Source organism: Bos indicus x Bos taurus, chromosome 28 (assembly GCF_003369695.1).
Source record: "Bos indicus x Bos taurus breed Angus x Brahman F1 hybrid chromosome 28, Bos_hybrid_MaternalHap_v2.0, whole genome shotgun sequence".
Classification (NCBI taxonomy): domain Eukaryota; kingdom Metazoa; phylum Chordata; class Mammalia; order Artiodactyla; family Bovidae; genus Bos; species Bos indicus x Bos taurus.
Window position 1 is genome coordinate 4,366,892 of NC_040103.1, and position 20,127 is coordinate 4,387,018.

The window sequence follows — 20,127 nt, forward strand, 5'->3', positions numbered from 1 at the left end:
TTTTTGTTGCTTCCAAAAGGAAACATGTTTCCAGGGGCTGTTGCTTAGATATAATACAAAAATAGGATCAATATTAATCTTTGCAGACATTCTAAAGCTTATATCAGTACAGAAAAATTTGATATCGTTTCAGTATATTAGCACAATTGAGACAGCTTAGTGAAAAAGTGAACATGAAGACATGAAGATCTGCAAGCTTTTGGAATAAATAATGGAAGAATTTAGTGAAGGGAAAAAGATATAGCTAAACATTGAATTTTTCTTTTTGTGAGATTTTTGTATGCAGAGATGTTAGTTCAGGTCCTTTACCTGAACTAATGGGAATGAAGCGTCCCATTCATTCACAGGAAACAAATGGATAAACTTACGGTATTTTGGTGGCTTTACAAAATAGGAATCATTTCTTTCTCATATGAAGTCCAGGCTTTGCAATGGTGGTTTGAGTGTGCTCTGCCTACTTAGTCATTCATAGACCCAGGATCTTGGGGCTCTGATATTACCAGTACGTGGTTTCCAAGATGAGCCAGGACATCAACATACAGCTGGCAGGTTGTGGAAAGGATGAGTACAGAGTCATGCCTGAGGTTTTTATGGCCAGCTCTTGAAATGGCATCCATCACTAGTGCCCACATTTTATTGGCCAGTTACATGTCCACACCTAACTTCAAGGAAGAATGGGAAATATGCCCTCTGTGCCAAAGACAATGAAATATGTTTGATGGATAGTTAATTTTTCTTTGCCCAGTTCAATAATTTGATGTCCATTTGGTTTAGTGGGAAATCCAGGCATATGCATGTTGATAGATTTATGTTTTTTTTTTTCATGTATTTTAATTTGGTTTGAAAGCATTCATTTGCCTAATGTGAAAATAATTTTAAAACTGAAAGAGACATTGGAAGACATCTTGTGCTACCATCTCATTTTGTAAATGAGCTTAGAGATGGTATTGGAATTGGCATCTGACTTGTTTATTTACCCTGATAAACTTTTTATACTAACTCACTTTGCTAATTAGTATTTGGTACTTTACACTGTAATTGTTTTCTGCAAAGCCAGCAGCTTTTATTTGATGATCTTAGATCCTATATCTGGTTAAAGAGTCTCACTTCCTTTTGTTTTACATAGATAAAATATTTTAATAAAATATTAATACATTTTATTACATTTATTTAATAAAAAGTTTTAATTACATAAAAATACGTAGTTTAAATTTGCATTAAAATGTGAGATGATTCAGGGTACATTTCTTGTGACTGCTTTGATTGCAATTGTTTATATCATACTACAAACTTTCGCGGTGAGTCCTGTGACCGTGAGAAAATCTCTCATAGGCATTTTCTGGGTCAGAGACTGTTTGTGACCATTCTTTTAAGGTAGATGTTGGATACACACTACTTAGACTGTCCAAGTGTAGGCAGGTCTTTTCACCCAGTTTCTCTTTTCATCTCTGAACATTCTTACTGCTTTTCTGAAATCCTGTTTCATCAAGTTACTCTTGACATCTATCAGTTGGGAAGGCTTGGGGTGGGAATGCTAAGTAGGAAGCATGGATGAGACAACTTCCTACTCAGTTTGAACATGCATGCACCAAGTCAGAGATGTCCTTATTCCAACAATAGTGTCCCTTAAAGTAATTTATTATTACTTCTTAATATGATAGTGCACATTGAGCTAGGGTAACATTTTGAAAGAACAATGGCCTCTAAACTGTGAGCTAATGCATTGGAAGGAAGAAAGAAAAACCCTGAAAACCATTGCTTTGTTTAAGGAAGTTTTAAATATTGTCTTATACAGTCAGGAAAAGCAAGACTTGGAGCTGACTGTGGCTCAGATCATGAGCTCCATATTGCAAAACTCAGGCTTAAATCAAAGAAAGTAGGAAAAATCCCTGGACCATTCAGGAATGACTTAGATGAACTCCCTCATGACTAACAATGGAGGTGACAAATAGATTCAAGGGATTAGATCTGGTCAACAAAGAGCCTGAAGAACTGCAGATGGAGGTTCATGACACTGTGCAGGAGGCAGCGACCAAAACCGTCCCAAAGCCACAGAAATACGAGAAAGCAAAGTGGTGGTCTGGGGAGGCTTTACATAGAACTGAGGAAGGAGGAGAAGCAAAAGGCAAGGGAAAAAGGAAGAAATACACCCAACTGAATGCGGAGGTCCAGAGAATAGCATGGCGAGATAAGGCCTTCTTTTTTAATTTAATTTTATTTTAGTTTTTAAATTACTTTACAATATTGTATTGGTTTTGCCATACATCAACATGAATCCGCCACGGGTGTACACATGTTCCCCCTCCTGACCCCCCTTCCTAACAAGGCCTTCTTAAATGAACAATGCATAGAAATAGAAGAAAACAATAGAATGGAAAAGACTAGAGATCTCTTCAAGAAAATTGGAGATAACAAGGGAATATTTCATGCAAGGATGGGCATGATAAAGGATAGAAACAGTAAGGATCTAACAAAAGCATAAGAGATAAGAAGAGATGGCAAGAATACACAGAACTATACAAAAAAAGTCTTAATGACCCTAATGTGTGGTCACTCATCTAGAGCTGGACATCATGGAGTGTGTGAAGACAAGTGAGCCCTAGGAAGCATTACTATGAGCAAATCTAGTGGAGGTGATAGAACTCCAGCTGAGCTATTTAAATCCTAAAAGATGATGCTGTTAAAGTGCTGCACACCATACACAAAAATAAACTCAAAATGGATTAAAGATCTAAACGTAAGACCAGAAACTATAAAACTCCTAGAGGAGAACATAGGCAAAACACTCTCTGACATACATCACAGCAGGATCCTCTATGACCCACCTCCCAGAATATTGGAAATAAAAGCAAAAATAAACAAATGGGACCTAATTAAACTTAAAAGCTTCTGCACATCAAAGGAAACTATAAGCAAGGTGAAAAGACAGCCTTCAGAATGGGAGAAAATAATAGCAAATGAAGCAACTGACAAACAACTAATCTCAAAAATATACAAGCAACTCCTACAGCTCAATTCCAGAAAAATAAACAACCCAATCAAAAAATGGGCCAAAGAACTAAATAGACATTTCTCCAAAGAAGACGTACAGATGGCTAACAAACACATGAAAAGATGCTCAACATCACTCATTATCAGAGAAATGCAAATCAAAACCACTATGAGGTACCATTTCACACCAGTCAGAATGGCTGCGATCCAAAAGTCTACAAATAATAAATGCTGGAGAGGGTGTGGAGAAAAGGGAACCCTCTTACACTGTTGGTGGGAATGCAAACTAGTACAGCCACTATGGAGAACAGTGTGGAGATTCCTTAAAAAACTGGAAATGGAACTGCCTTATGACCCAGCAATCCCACTACTGGGCATACACACTGAGGAAACCAGAATTGAAAGAGACACGTGTAACCCAGTGTTCATCGCAGCACTGTTTACAATAGCCAGGACATGGAAGCAACCTAGACGTCCATTGGCAGATGAATGGATAAGAAAGCTGTGGTACATATACACAGTGGAGTATTATTCAGCCATTAAAAAGAATGCATTTGAATCAGTTCTAATGAGGTGGATGAAACTGGAGCCTATTATATAGAGTGAAGTAAGCCAGAAAGAAAAACACCAATACAGTATACTAACGCATATATATGGAATTTAGAAAGATGGTAACAATAACCGTGTATACGAGACAGCAAAAGAGACACTGATGTATAGAACAGTCTTTTGGACTCTGTGGGAGAGGGAGAGGGTGGGATGATTTGGGAGAGAGGCATTGAAACATGTATAATATCATATGAAACGAGTCACCAGTCCAGGTTCGATGCACGATACTGGATGCTTGGGGCTGGTGCACTGGGACGACCCAGAGGGATGGTATGGGGAGGGAGGAGGGAGGGAGGTTCAGGATGGGGAAGACGTATATACCTGTGGCACATTCATGTTGATATATGGCAAAACCAATACAATATTGTAAAGTTATAAAATAAATTAAAAGAAAAAATAAAGTGCTGCACTCAAGGTATCAGCAAATTTGGAAAACCCAGAAGTGGCCACAGAATGGAAAAGGTCAGTTTTCATTCCAGTCCCAAAGAAGGGCAACGCCAAGGAATGTTAAAACTACTATAATGTCATTTCATATGCTAGTAAGGTTATGCTCAAAATCCTTCAAGCTAGACTTCAACAGTTCATAAACCAAGAACTCCAGATGTACAAGCTGAGTTTTTGAAGAGGCAGAGGAACCAGAGATCAAATTGCCAACATGCGTTGGATCGTGGAGGAAAAAAGGGAGCTCCAGAAAAACATCTGCTTCATTGACTAAAGCCTTTGACTGTGTGGATCACAACAAACTGTGGAGAATTCTTTAAGAAATGAGAGTACCAGACCACCTTACCTGTCCATTGAGCAACCTGTATGTGGGTCAAGAAGCATCAGTGAGAATCGAACATGGAACAACTGACTGGTTCCAAATTGGGAAAGGAGTGCAATAAGGATGTATATTGTCTCCCTGCTTATTTAACTTCTGTGTACAGAGTGCATCGTGTGAAATGCCAGTCTGGGTGAATTGCAAGCTGGAATCAAGATTGCCAGCAGAAATATCAACAAACTCAGATAATGCAGATGATACCACCCTAATGACAGAAGGTGGCAGAGAGTGAAGAGGAACTAAAGAGCCCCTTGATGAAGGTGAAAGAAAGTGAAAAAGCTGGCTTAAAACAACATTCAAAAGACTAAGATCATGGTATCCAGTCCCATCACTTAATGGCAAATAGATAGGGAAGAAGTAGGAATAGTGACAGATTTTATTTTCTTGAGCTCCAGAATCACTGCAGATGGTGACTACAGCCATGAAATTAAAAGACGCTTGCTCCTTGGAAGGATAGCTATGACAAACCTAGACAGCATATTAAAAAACAGAGACGTCACTTTGCTGGTGGAGGTCCGTATAGTCAAAGGAATGGGTTTTCCACTAGTCATGTATGGATACGAGAGCTGGAGCATGAAGAAGGCTGAGTGCCAAAGAATTGATGCTTTTGAACTGTGGTACTGGAGAAGACTCTTGAGAGTCCCATTGTCAGCAAGAAGATCAAACCAGTCAATCCTAAAGGAAATCTACCCTGAACACTCATTGCAGAAGCTGAAGCTCCAAAAGACCCTGATACTGAGAAAGATTGAAGGAAAAAGGGAGAGGGGACGGTAGAGGATGAAATAGTCAGATAGCATCATCGACTCAGTGGAAATGAATTTGAGCAAACTCGGGGAGATAGTGGAGGAAAGAGGAGCTTGGTGGGCTGTAGTCCATGAGGTCACAGAGTCAGACACGACTTAGAGACTGAACAGTAACGGCAACAACAAAATATTGTTCTAACAAAAGTTAATGCCCAGCATTTTTATTTTAATAATTCCCACTTCAGTTTAATTCAGTAGTTACAGAGGGCTCTTGTACCAGACACTGACATACTATTTTATATAAAACCTACAATGTAGGTAGATGTTTGTATTTTACAAATGAGGAAATTGAAGTGCAGCAACTTAATAGACTTCCATTAGTTTATACACCTAGTAAGAGACCAGTTTGACTTTTGGACCTCAGATATCCTCACTTCAAGTCTGCTTTCCCTTATGATTTTATCATATTTATTTGGGAGGAAGGCTGGAGGCAGGGAGGTGAGTCAGGAGGCTCTGGCAGTCATTCCTGGTGTGGAGTTAGGACGTCTCCATTTTGTCTTAGCAGTGGGGAGGAAGAGGAAAGGGCATGTTCTTAGAATATGGCCTTTTTAAAAAGTACAAAGAAAAGGGAATAAACTAGGAAAACCTTTAGGTTTCTGGTTTGGCCAGCTGGTTAAGCACGGATGTTATTTATTAAGAGATGGAAGACAAATTGGGTTTGGGATGTAGTTAATATGGCACCCAAACAGTTTCCTAATGGGTTTAGAGACTCGGGGTGCAGTCACAGCCATGGAGGTATCAGTTATAAGCTATAGTTGGATTTATAGACAAGGATAAAATGGTCCAAAGTAAGCGTAAAGTCAGAAGAAAGCCAAAGACCTATGGAGTCTTAACTGAAGGAAATAGAATAGAATATTTGATGGACTAGGATCCCAGTAGCAGAAGCCTGTCTCCTCAGGTTGCAGTAACAGGTTGTGAGGTCAGTTCAGGGAACCTTGGTTTGTGTGAGACACACTCCTGGAGGAGAGGGGAGCAGCTGTTTCACACAGAGGAAGGGGTCTGGGGAGGGGACTCTGCCCTGGGTCCTAGCAGACAATCAAAGGACACACACACCCAAATGACATCATGTGCTTCCTTTCTTTTCTCCTCTGCTCTCTTCATCCTCCAGTGGTTAAAAGAGAGTGAATGATGAGAACGGAGCAGAGGTTTGATGACTGATAGGGAGATATAGCGGACATGGAGGCAGGCCTGGAAGTCCCACATGGGCAGGATCCCCAGTCACCTAGTGACCATCATTTTAGTGGAAGAAGTCATGGGAAAAGTTTGATGATATTCCCAATATCAATCATGGCTCATTTAGCTGAAAGACAAATCAAATGAAAGATCACCCTAACAACATCTGAAAATCAAGAAATGACTGAAGAATTATCAGGATGGTTTGATGGATTGTTTATGATGTATCTTAAATCACTTGAGAAGCAGGTTTTATAATACATGTATTTTAATATTGTAAGGGAATAAAAGTATATTTAAAATTCTAGGTTTATATTGATAATAATTTATATTCCTGTTAAAATATTTTGACTATCACTCCAAAGGACAAGTGAGTTCAAAGTGCTGACAAGAATTGTTGCAGGGAGTATTATAGCGATTGCAATAGGAAAAGAGTCTGATCCTCTCCCAGGATCCCAGAGTCCGCTCTAGGGGATTCAGAAGCTCTCAAGATTGCTATTAACTTTTCTGCTCATTCAGATTTGCTTTTAACAGATAAAATTTACGCAGTGAGGTGAAGCAGAGAAAGAGAGTTTGCTGCAAAAGCGACCTGGGCTTCTTTGTTGGGGAACTGTAACAGCTGCATGGACTGCTTTGAAAATTAAATGGTATATGTTTGTGGAAAGCATTTTTTACTCTGGGACATAACTGTTAACAAAAGTTCTCTCTCTTCCCTGTGGAATTTAGCAAAATTAATCTGTAATAGTATACTAAATCCTAAAATTTATTTTCATTTTAGGTAAAAACTCAGTAATACCGATTTGCCCAACATACACTCTTCAGTGCTAAAGTAAAAGCCTTGCTCAGATAGACAAAAATCCCAATTACTGGATTTGCATTTGTTTTACTGTTGGTAGTACATATTTATTATCTGTATACAAGTTACATGTTTGAGAATACATTTTATTAGCAGAGTGGCCTGTGAATCAAACTTAGATGTAATTTTACTTTAATGTTTCAGTGATCTGGTAAAGGTAACTTTTGAAAAAATTCAGGTTGTACTCTTTAAAATAGCTATAAATGCCATTTTAAAGATTGAGATATAATTTGTGTATCATAAAATTAACCTTTTTAAATTGTACAGTTCAGTGATCTTTAGCATAACCACAAGGTTGTGCAGCTATCACCACTAGCTAATACCAGAATATTTTCATCATCCCTAAAGGACACCCCTTACCCATTGGCAGTCATTCCCTATCTACCTTCCCTCATCCCAAGGCAAGCACTAATCTGCTTTCTGTCTACATGGATTTGCCTGTTCTAGACATCTCATAGAAACAGAATCATACAGTGTGTGGCCTTCTGTGTCTGAATTCTTCACTTAGCATAATGTTTCAAGGTTAATCTATGTCATTGCCTCTATCAGCACTTTCTTTTTTATGGCTGAATAGTATTTCATTGGGCATATATACTACATTTTGTTTATCCATTCATTAGTTTTTGGACATTTGGGTTGTTTCTGCTTATGATTATTGTTAATGATACTGTTATGAATGTTCGTATAAGTCTTTGTGTGAACACGTGCTTTCAGTTCTCTTGGGCGTATACCCAAGAGGAATTGCTGGGTCAAATGTCAGTATTCTGTAACACTAGATGCTTGGAAAGAAAGTTGAGACTTGTAGTTTGAGTTATGATGAAAGTACTCTATGATTTTTGATGGAGATTTGGGTGGAATGTATATTGCTTAAATATTATAAGAATAAATAAAAATAATCAGAAGCCTTTCATTGGGTTTCCTTGTACATGTTCTCATAGAAAAAGATGGAAAATAACAAATTACATAAAAGCAACCTACAGACTTCTCTCTTACTGGCAGCTGATTTTGTAAATAATTCTAATTGGATTTCATCCAAGGCAGAAGCAGAAGGGGAAGGCATTGTTTGATAGAATATGGCAGTAGATTGAAAATTTTCACCTTGGGGATTATTCACTGGAAATAGCGGATGTCCTTTTCATCAAGTTGAAACATAACTTGTTTAAATATCCTTTTACCTTGGGGCCAGACGTCCTTGAACTTTCTCTATGGTATATATTGAAATCTAATTTCTGTGGAGTAGAAGTTGGTTCCCTTATCTCTGAGGTGACTTAATCAAACACGTCACAAGGACAACTTAAATAATGACTTTAGATAAACTTGAAAATGTAATATTTGACAGCCACCCACCTTAATAGAGATTAATACCACAGATGAATTTTTAGGGCTCTTATTCCATATCCTTTTTTTCCTGTATGAAAATAAATCAGATAAGCCCTCTAATTCTGAACTTCATGGGTTTAAACTCTATACGTTTGTAAGAATATGTCTTTCTTAGTGGACTTAAATCCAAAGTACTATAGATAAAGGACAATTAGATAGTTCTAAACATTTGAATACCAAATGCCAATATTTTTGTCAAAACACTTGAGTTTCATAAAGCTATTGAGGAGGAACAGTCATTATAAATTGCATTAGAAGCAGTTTACTAAGCATTTGAGTCTGTTCTGTATATGAAGTACTATCGTGGGGAATGGAGGAAGGAGCAGAGTTGTATCAAAGGGAGGATTCTTGTCTTCATAGTTCTAGGGTGTAAAATAGGTGATCATGCAAAGCCTACTGAAGCATTTAATTGAAGTATAAGCTTTATGTAGTAGGTTTGAAGAAATGAGTGCTACCTTGATTAGAATGTATCAGAACATTTAACTCTTTTTACAGGTAAAAAAGATTTGAGAGAGAGCAACATAGGCACAGACTAGCACAGAATCGTGAAAGAATATAGTATCAGAGGCAAGAGAACAGGTAAATGAAGCATGGAGAAAAACTGACCTAGGGGTTTAGTGGGGGAAAATGTGAGAAAAAATGGGTATGTTTTACATGGAGTTGAATAAGGTAAAGTGGGAAGGGCTTGAAGTTACTCCTTAAGTGGTCTGAGTGGATTTCTAGCCACAGTTTGTTCATCCATAAAGTAAGGATAGTAACACAGCCATGTAAAGTTACAGTGAGCTTTGAAAACGTGGATGTGTAGACTACCAGATACATTATCTTATATTGACACTCGACTTAGACACTACCAATGTTTTTTTTATATATTTTAAAAGATTTTTGTTGGAGACTTCTGAGTATATACCCAAAAGAATCGGAAGCAGGAATCAAGCAGATATTTGTACACTCATCATCATAGCACTGTTAGTCACCATACCTGAAAGGCGGAAGCAACTCAGGTGTCCATTGATGGGTAAATAGATAAAATTTGGTATATTTGTGCAGTAGAGTATTGTTTGGCCTTATAAATTGGAAAGGAAGGGCATTCTGACACACGCTACAACACAGCTAAATGCTCAGTGAGAGAAGCCAGTCACAAAGGGACAAATACCATTTGTTGTTTCGCTGCTCCGGTGCGTCCAACGCTTTTGCGACCCCATAAACTGCAGCCTGCCAGGCTCCTCTGTCCATGGGATTTCCCAGGCAAGAATACTAGTGTGGGTAGCCATTTCCTTCTCCAGGGGATCTTCCTGACCCAGGGATCCAATCTACGTCTCCTGCCTTGGCAGGCAGATTCTTTACTACTGAGCCAACAGGAAAGTCCGACAAATACCATATGATTCCATTTATACGAGGTACCCAGAGGAGCTGAATTCATAGAGACAAAGTAGAATACTGGTTGTTAGAGGCTGAAAGAGAGGGAATGAGAAGTCATTTAATGGGCATAGGGATTCAGTATTTTGTTTTTGTTTGTGTGTGTGTTTTGAGGGGCCAAACCATGTGACTTTGTGGGATCTTAATTCACTGACCAGAGGTCGAACCTCAGCCCTCAGCAGTGAAAACATGGAATCCTAACCACTGGACCTCCAGGGAATGCCCAGTGGTGGGAATTGGTTGCAGAGCAAAGTCAGTGCACTTAATGCAGCACACCTGTACACTTAAAAATGGTTGAAATTTTAATTTTATGTTCTTTACCCTGTTTGGTGAATTACATTTTTTTATGTGCATTTATTCATAAAATGGCAAAATTTTAGCAACATCATTCAGGGAAGTGCTTTGTTCTAGAGGCAAATGGCATTCCTGTTCAGTTGCCACATAATTTGGTTTCACTAAGATGAATTTTTTTTGATATTTCAATAGGAAGAATAGTTCATACCAGTCTAAATTTGAGAAGTACCACAAAGATCATGGTGTCTAGTACTTTTGTTTTATAGTTGAGACATAGTCCAGGAAGTTGGTTGTACTTAGTTGATTTTATTAACTACAAGTCATTTTTAAAAATCATTCATTAAAATAAATTTCCATGATTTGAATTGGCTCATGTGAATAAAACAATTCTACAACTAATGAATTCAGCCAGGTATCTTTTTCTATTCATAAAGAAGTGATGTTCTACCAGTATGTTCTCTATACTAACTATGTAGTTAGTATCTTTTTTAAAGTTCATTCAGTATTAGGAATGGTATTAAAAATATTAATTTGCTTTTTCACGCTTGTTTTCTTTTCTTTTTAAAAATTCTTATTCCTTTCCCACTGCTGAACTTTGAAACTTGAAATATTTCTCTTCAGGTATGGAGGCCGTTTCACCTCTGTGGTTCTTGCCCTGAATTGAGCTCCACTTCTCCCCTTGCACATCCAAACATTCCTGAAAGGACATTTACTCTGGGATGCCGTTCTTAAGCATTGTGGTAGATAGGTTCTGGAATTTCAGTCTTTCCTTGAACAGAATCAAATTCCTGGACATAATTTTCCCCCAGTGATTTCTGTAAGCAGACTGTCTCAATGTAACAGTATTTCCTCTAGGATGATTTAAACCCCCTTACTTACAGAGCCAAGATGGTAAGAGTTCTTGTGACGTTAAGTCACAAATTTTTCCTGTTTCCTTCTGTCTTTATAATCATAGTGTATATATTGTGTTTTAATTTTTATTTATTTATTTATTTTGTGCTTTTTTCTGACATGCACATTTTCCTATTTATTAACTGTCCCTGTGAAACATTTTAAATTTTAAATTATGGAGTAGGTTTTCAAAAATGGATCTACCTCATTTAACTATATTTTTGTACCTGTTATATCAGGCACAGAGGGTAAGTAGTGAACAAGGTAGTCATGGTATTGCCCTTCCAGCAAGGGATGGAAGTGGACATTTGTTAGAGATTGTTATGTTATTTAAATATTACAGATTTGACTAATGCCACAAAGGAAGGGCTTATGGCACTAGGAGAACATATAACAAGGCCTTGACTTAGAATGTGGTGGCGTCAGGCAGTTTCTTCAGAGGTGCTCTTTGATGGGACTTTAAAGGATTAGTAATTCATCAGGTTGAAAAAGAGGAGAGAAAGGAATGAAGGCTGAGGGAGCAGCATACAAAATCCCCTGAAGTCAGAGAGGGCACAGTGTGGGTGAGGAACTGAAAAAAATCTAGCACAGAGTCAAGGAGAGAAGACAGAAATATGTGCATAAGTTATGTGCACACTTAGTTATGTGAGCATTCTATCTCACCAGACACACAATTCCCAGAATTCTCCAGGGAAGCAGAATCAATAGGACTCATGAGGTAGGGGCATGGGGCGGGTAGCTAGTAATTTATTTTAAGGGCTTGACTCACATGATTTGGGGGTTAGCAACTATGAAATTAAGAGAAGGCAATGGCAACCCACTCTAGTACTCTTGCCTGGAAAATCCCATGGATGGAGGAGCCTGGTAGGCTGCAGTCCCTGGGGTTGCTAAGGGTCAGACACGACTGAGCGACTTCACTTTCACTTTGATGCATTGGAGAAGAAAATGGCAACCCACTCCAGTGTTCTTGCCTGGAGAATCCCAGGGACAGGGGAGCCTGGTGGGCTGCTGTTTATGGGGTCGCACAGAGTCGGACATGACTGAAATGACTTAGCAGCAGCAACTATGAAATTTGTAGAGCAGGCCAGCAGCCTGGAATTTCTTTAAAGAGTTGATGCTGCAGTCTTGATCTGAAATCGGCAAGCTGGAAACCTAGGCAGCATTTCTCTACCATAGTTTCGGGCAGAATTACTTAGTTGGGAATCCTCATGCTTCAGCAGGTTGGATGGGTGTTCCCTCCACCCCCACCTCACCATCTTGGAGGGGTATCTGCTTCACGCAGAGTCTTGATTTAAATGTTAATCACATCTTGAAAGTACTTTCACACCCACATTTAACAGGTGTTTGGCCTGAGCACCAGATGAACCATCACATAGTGTTACCATGAGAGAGCAGGGAAGAGACTGGCTCAGTGTAAGTGGTAACCTCCCTTCTGACTGATTTCCTCTACCTTGAACTACGCACTGGGATTTGTATCCTGTCTGTCAAATCAGCTTGAGATTATAGGTGTACAGATAAAGTCATCCTTCACCTACAGGCTTACACTGGCTTATACCCATTAAACTGAGATAATGCTTGCTTGATGAAATCATTGAGCCTTAACCATAAAGCCCCAGGGAAGCTTGCTTGCACCACCTTCAACTGATAGAATCTTACATGACAAGAACTTTGCTGCTTGTATTTGCAGCATTTAAAATACTATTTTTGTTCAACATGGCCCTGAAATGTAAGCCAACTTTAGGAATTTGGGGGCAAGGTTATGCCTAGAAATACTGAAGAAGTAGGAAAATTCAGAGAGTGTATTGAAACAATGTACTTTTGTTAAAGGATTTGTATGGATTTACATATCCATCTTTGAAATGTATAACTACATGAGTATAGTTATGTACTATATAAATTTATAACTACCTGCCCATGGCATGAGTTGATGTAAATGGGGGTTGAAATTAAGCAGGTGCTTATAAACCATGTTAATGATTTTCCTCTGTATTCTAAGAGCCATGGAAAGCTATTTAGGCTTTAAGCAGGGTGGTGATGTGGTCATTATTATTAAGCTGTTATTAATTACAGTTATTAAATAGGCAAAAAAGACTATTTACAAGACTGTTAAAAACTCTGTGGTGTGAGAATGGATGAGAAAGGGGGGAAAACAGATGGTGGTAAGGCCAGGATCCTCTTAGAATTGGTAAAACAAAGAGGGCTAGGTTTAGAAGGAATATTGTGAATTCATTGTTGATTATGTTGATTTTTGAGGTCCCTCTGATGGGATTGTCAAATATGCATTTGGATATATGTGATTCTAAACCAGAGATGTAAAGTTGGGAGATGGCGGCATTAATTGAAGCCAAGTATAGGTAATTTGCTGGAGAAGGAAATGGCAGCCCTCTCCAGTGTTCTTGCCTGGAGAATCCCAGGGACGGCAGAGCCTGGTGGGCTGCTGTCTCTGGGGTCGCACAGAGTCAGACACTACTGAAGTGATTTAGCATAGGTGCTTTGAGAGCCCAGGACTGGCACAGACTAAGAAGACATGGCCAGAGAGGTAGAAAGGGGAACTAGGAAAAGATGCCATAAAAAGAACCAATGGGAAGCTTGTTGAAGCAAGGGAAAAAGTGGTCAAAATGCTGAATGCTGCTACATAATTAAGACTGAAAACATGTCCATTAGACTCATTAACTGGCATAATTTTAAGTTAGAGCTGTTTTGGCCTAGAGATGTGCTCAAGCTGGAATGAAGTAGGCTGAGAAGTGTGAGATGTGGTTATTAAGAAATTTAACTGTGGAGGGGAGTAGAGATATCGGGCAATAGTTGCGAGGAAAGGTATGGCTTATGGATGGGAGAGATCTGAGTGAGTGTAAATGTTGACAGCATCCAGTAGAGAACATCAAGTGGAAAACCTCAAATAAGGAAGGGAGCATCTGTGTTAAGGTTCCTGCTAGGATTGCGTCTTGATTCTAAGGACAGGCACCTTGGCCGGCCTTTCACGCTGGAATACCTGTCCATAGGGTACTAGGGGTGAAGGAGATACAGTACCACTGTTTATTTTTCTTAAGTCCCTACGGTAGTTATCAGTGTCCAAACAGGAGATAAACTGCGTTGTTGTTCAGTCGCTAAGTTGTGTCCGACTCTTTGTGACCCCATGGACTGCAGCGCTCCAGGCTTCCCTGGGCTTCACTATCTCCCAGAGTTTGCTCAAACTCACATCCATTGAGTTGGATGAGATGTCCATCCAGCCATCTCATCCTGTCACTCCCTTCTCCTGCCCTCCCTCTTTCCTGGCATCAGGGTCTTTTCCAATGAATAGGGAAGGTTTAATATAAAGAATTGACTGTATAGGGGACTTCTTTATAAGAGGAAACATGAACTCTAAAGAGTACAGGAAATCAGAGGAGGAATCCACATCCATGGAAGGAACACATCTGGTGAAGTCACCCCTGCCCCCAGCTACCCCGTTAGAGTCATGGGCCGTTGGATGGCTGAGATGTTGCGCTGATGCATCAGTCTCTCCACGGGGAGGTGCTGCACCATGACTCCTTGCCCATGGAGGTGGCTCACTGGGAACCGCTCTCTGGGTCACAGAGAGAACCTGCCTCCAAGGAGAGGCCTCGTGCTGCTGCCCGCCTCCAGCCGCTGGCTCCCCACGCTTAGATGGCTGCCGCAGACTGGGCACACCAGGAACCAGAGCTCGTTCCTCCTGTGCTGTCCTTCCAGGGCCCTCTAGCAGCTACGCTTGATGTGTGCCAGCGGGCAAAAGAGAGCCGTTTGGAGGTCCACCTCCATTGTGTGCGTTGATAAAACTGAGACAGTAAGTGGACAAGTGGCACTTCTGTTACTGATCTTGTACATTTTCCCATTTTTGTGTTTATAATGATTGTAATAATGGATATCTTTATACATAAATCTTTGTGCACATATCTTCTTTAGCTTCCATTAGTAAGAGCTAATCATGGTAAAGCTATTTAGTTATGTAATGAGTGATTCTTAAGTTTTGCTGTTTGCTTTTGTATGCCTGAAGTATTTTTGGAAGGAAATGAGAAATATAGGTTGTTGTTAGGAAAGGAAACTGGATTTTATTAACCTATTCCTAAAACTGAAATTTTACGAAAGTATTTTTATTGTAAATGTTAAAAGATGTTATCTGCTGTGTTAAACTCAACTGTATTGCTTCATTTCGCAGCATGTTATGGTTTATTGAACAAAGTGCTCTATTGTGTCTTGCTCTGGCAGCACCTGTTTTCTGACTTTACTTCAGCATCATTTGCTGTTCAGAATGAGTCAGGATATTTTCATTTAGTTATTTCCTTTTATTGCTGTAAGAACCAGGTCATCTATCTCCTTTTTGTCTTTGACACGTGATGTGACGATACGGCAGTGGTCAGCCTTCTGACACTGTTGCCGCCGGGCCTGGTTGTTAGTGTTAGCTACTGGGAGGTCATGTGAGCGCAGGACTCTCAGGAGAAGTGTTAGAAAGAGAACTTAAATACAGATGACCCTACCAGGTTCTGATATTTATCTGAACTTATTTTCCTCTTCCTATTTTTTACAATAAAGCCTTCAAAAAGAAGACCAAGTTTCTTAAACTGGCAGTAATGATAATAATTTTAAGAAACACTTTTTTCCCTGTAAGTACTACCTTATAGATTAAGACATAATAAAATAATGCTGAAAAGTATGGTTATAGAATTTGGTTGTTTTAAATAGCACTATTTTTGACCTTTGCTGCTGCTGCTAAGTCGATTCAGTCGTGTCCGACTCTGTGTGACCCCACAGACGGCAGCCCACCAGGCTCTGCCGTCCCTGGGATTCTCCAGGCAAGAACACTGGAGTGGGTTGCCAATGCCTTCTCCGTTGTGTGAAAGTGAAAAATGAAAGTGAAGTCGCTCAGTCGAGTCCGACTCGTAGCGACCCCATGGACTGCAGCCTACCAGGCTCCTCTATCCATGGGATTTTCTAGGCAAGAGTACTGGAGTGGCTTGCCATTGCCTTCTCCGATTTTTGACCTTTATCGACCTTTAATTCAGAGTGGACTCTGTAGGATTTACATCTGGTGCAACTGGTATTATTACTTGTTAGGTTTTTTTTTTTTTTTAATTCAACTACTGAAGCAGAAAGGATTCAATTTGAAGTATGAGGAAAATGTTATTTTGAATTTTGACACTTTAACCTTCATTATTTACAGTGTTTTGGGTTTTTGACCTAGGAACATTTTAAGGAAGAGCCAAATTATCTTTATCTCATGTGATTGTCTATTTTTGCTGCTTAAGGGAACAAAGGCTAATCTGTATAAGTTCTATTAAAGCCTACCAGAATTTTGGTAATAGCCCTTTCTTAAATCCTTTAAAAAAGTATTTTTCGGAAAATCTTTGCCATTTCTCTGTAGGAGAGAGTAGATTTGTAAGACTAAGTGACTCATGAAATACAAGGAAGACCCTGAACGCATTTCTGTCTGAGCCGCCTTACGTTCAGCCCCAGGAACGTGCGCTGCGTGCAGCGCTAGTCCCCAGCGGCTATCCCCAGTGGTGTGTTCTCAGAACCCAGTCTCGGGCTGATGCAATAGATACCCTTAAGCTTCTGTTGAGCTAGATGATGATTAGTTTGAAGTTCTTTACTATGATATTCTTACTAAGTTAGTGGTTGTTCCTTAGTAATTTTCCTGTTGGTTTTTCAGGACTGCAGGAATATGTGGAGGCTGTCTCTTTTCAACACTTCATCAAAACACGATCACTTATCAGTATGGATGAAATTAATAAACAGTTGATTTTTTCAACAGAAGACAATGGGAAAGAAAATAAGACTGTAAGAATTTAAAATCATATTTCACATTTATTACATAATTTACACAGCAGTGTGATGATTGTAGGAGATTCATTGGCTTATAATGCAAAGAATATTGCATATTGTTCTTTCTAAAGTGTGATTTCATAGATTCCCAGCTAGGGAAATGGTCTTTCTAAATACATTAGTTAGTGGCTCAACGACTGTGGGTAGGTTGGGGGGAACAGTACCCTTTTATGTAAAGCATTACGGAGTGGTTATTGCGTTAAGTTCACTTTTAGTTTTACTGTGTATTTGCTCTGTGCCCTTTATAAACACTGTGTCATTTAATCCTTTTATTAAACTTATGAGGTAAGAATTACTACCCTCATTTCACAAAAGGCTTTTACAGAGTTTAAGTAACTTATCAAGCCCTAGTCAAGCAAGTGTGACAGCTAACTTGGAAACCAGGCGTCTTGAATCCAAAGCCAGGAGTGTCCTTGTCACCCTTCCAGTGTTTCTCACCATGTGCCACGGGGACCCCGTGCCAGGTATCTACCTCAAAGGAGTGTTTTAAAGGATTTGATTTAAAGATTTTAAATTAGGTAGTATACAGCACATGCCACATAGGTGCCCAATAGTTAGTAGTCATTATAAGAGCCAATGTAAAGTTGTTACGATATAGTGAGAGATATTAATCTAATCACTGAGTTCATAATGCTTGTATCTGAAATAGTGTAATTCATCTTTTAAATAAATACTGTTTTTTCCCCCCTGAGTTTCAAGACATAATATTTAGGCCATGAGATAAAATTTTGAGTATTAGATAGTCTCCTAAGATATTAATACATTTAAAGGTACAATTAAACAGTTTTTTTCTTTTCTTTATTTTTCATCAGTTTTTCTTTCATTATTATTTTAAAAAATCTGTCAAATAGGCAGAAAGTGGAAGAAGGTATGGAAATCATATTTTCTTGAATGTTAATAAAATATTAATACTGAAAAGTGAGATAATTTGGCATGACAGGTGTAGCTTACTTCAGGGAAACCATATATTTTCTCAATTTTAAAAATTATGCGAATTTTATTGAGGAAATTCATCTTGAGAAGTAAAATTCTTTCATATTTTTAGTTCATTTAGTAAAGATTGAATTACAAAAAGAAGTAAGGGGAGCCTATGTGACCCTGCTTTTTAAATATATTCTAAGATTAGGATGTCATAATCATACACACGTGTCTTCTCAAAATGTTAAGACCACGTTCATAAATAATATTTCCTTTTAGTGCTAGAGATTCATTTTGGTGCTGAAATTTCTGGAAATCCAATAGGGGAAGGTATTTTGCTCTGACTTACATATTGAGAGTAGTGTCAAACCATTTAATTCTTTAAAACTTCTTATGAAAAATTCAAATGCACAAGAAAAGTGGAGAGAATAGTCATACATGAACACTCATGTACCCACTATCTGGGTTCAATAATTGTTAATATTTTGCCTTATTTGCTTCATCTAAATGTTTTTTGCTCAGTTAGTTTAAGTTATAGGTATCCTGATATTTTTCCCCTAAATACTTCAAGTCTATTGTGAAAAATTGCATTTTAAGTAATTTTATTTTCCCTGGTTTCTAATATATATTATCAGTAAAGCAGAATTTATTTCCTTGACAGTTTGTTGATTTTCTTAACATGCCTTTTTCTTCAAAATCAACTTTTTAATTATATTCAGGGAACTCCTAATGATGGAAACAAAGAACAGTAATGTTTTCTTAAGCAAAAATTATTTGTATAAATGACTTATAAAAACGCCAGCCGCTTCCCCACCCCCCCACCACTCCCACCATAATCTATGCTTTCCAAAAAGATATCAGTTCTCTTAACAGTTAATAGAAATGAAATATAGCAGGTCAGACTATACTTGGGGAGCTGACTTTGGATACTTACCCAGTTCTAACCATTAACTAGTGATATTACCTGCAGTGTTTCTGGGACCTCATTTCTTATACTCCATATTGAGAATATTGGAACATATGGTCTCTGAAAAGTCCAACAGTATTAGGAGTCATGTCCTGGATACAAAGCAACCAGAATCATCTATAAGACCTAAATTTCACTCTGTCATTTGCTCACTTAATTCTCAGTGTCTCTATTACCTGTAGGTAAAGTTCTAATTTCTTATCGTGGCTTTCTCCCCTTGCTCTATCCCTTGTTCTGTCTTTCTAGACTCATCCCATACTACTTCTTACTTTAAATTTTACTCTAAAGAAATACCTCACTTGTTCCTCACGTACACAGCACAGTTCTCATCTGCATGCTATTGCAGTTTCCTCTGCCTGAAATGTCCTTCAGTATAATTGCAACCCACCTAAGTCTCATCAGACTTTTAATAACAGTTCAGACATCGCCTCTTTCAGAAAGAATCCATTAGAGAGAAGTTGATGTGGAGAGAGGAGATTGGTGTGGTGACGGTAATGGTGATAGCAGCTAACATTTATTGAGTATTTACTTTGTGTTGGGCATTATGCCAAGAACTTGGTAAATGTTATCTCATCCTTAAAAATAAACCTCTGAGGTAGGTACTGTTATCCCATTTTACAGATGAGGAAACTGAGGTTTAGAGAGATGAAATAACTTGCCCAAGGGCATACACCTTATGAAGCAAGGTCCTGGAAGAGGTGGGAGGAGATGGGTCAAGGTCATTTGGAAGAGTTAACCTCAAACAAGAGGAGGGACAACTCATCATCTGAGACTGAAGGATAGAAGGTAAAGATGGATGTGGACATAAATAAGTTTTTTTGTTTTGTTTTATTTTGTTTTTAGGGATAAGGTAATTGAGTGAGCTTATGCCAGGGGATCTGGCAGATAACCAGGCCAGTGAAAGTAGGCAAGATTGTTTACTGAGAGTGAAGAGGTTTGGGATTGAGTAAGGGGCTGAGGAGAAAAGTAGTGAAGGTTTGAAATAGTGTTCAAAGAGACGGGCGAGAACCATCTAGGAAATAAGTAAAGGATTGGTGAGTAATTTGTAGTGGTACAAACGCTATACAGTTGTGATCGTTATTATTATTTTTTAGCCTAGTGGTACTCAGTACTTGAATAAAGCACTAACAAGAATAGTTTTTAATACTGATTCAGGGTGTGTTTTTGCTGG

General features: G+C 38.7%; 1 protein-coding gene across 3 annotated transcripts in view; it reads left to right on the top strand.

Moving 5' to 3' along the window:
• TSNAX (translin associated factor X) overlaps nt 1-20,127 on the top strand; it is a 37,026-nt gene that overhangs the window by 14,554 nt on the left and 2,345 nt on the right. For 2 of the 3 annotated variants that reach the window (XM_027530433.1, XM_027530432.1), the window contains exon 5: nt 16,899-17,026. In XM_027530433.1, the coding sequence (XP_027386234.1) occupies nt 16,899-17,026 (128 nt within the window). Of the gene's footprint in view, nt 1-16,898; nt 19,743-20,127 lie in introns of all 3 variants that reach the window. The other variant, XR_003509167.1, reaches the window with a different exon arrangement.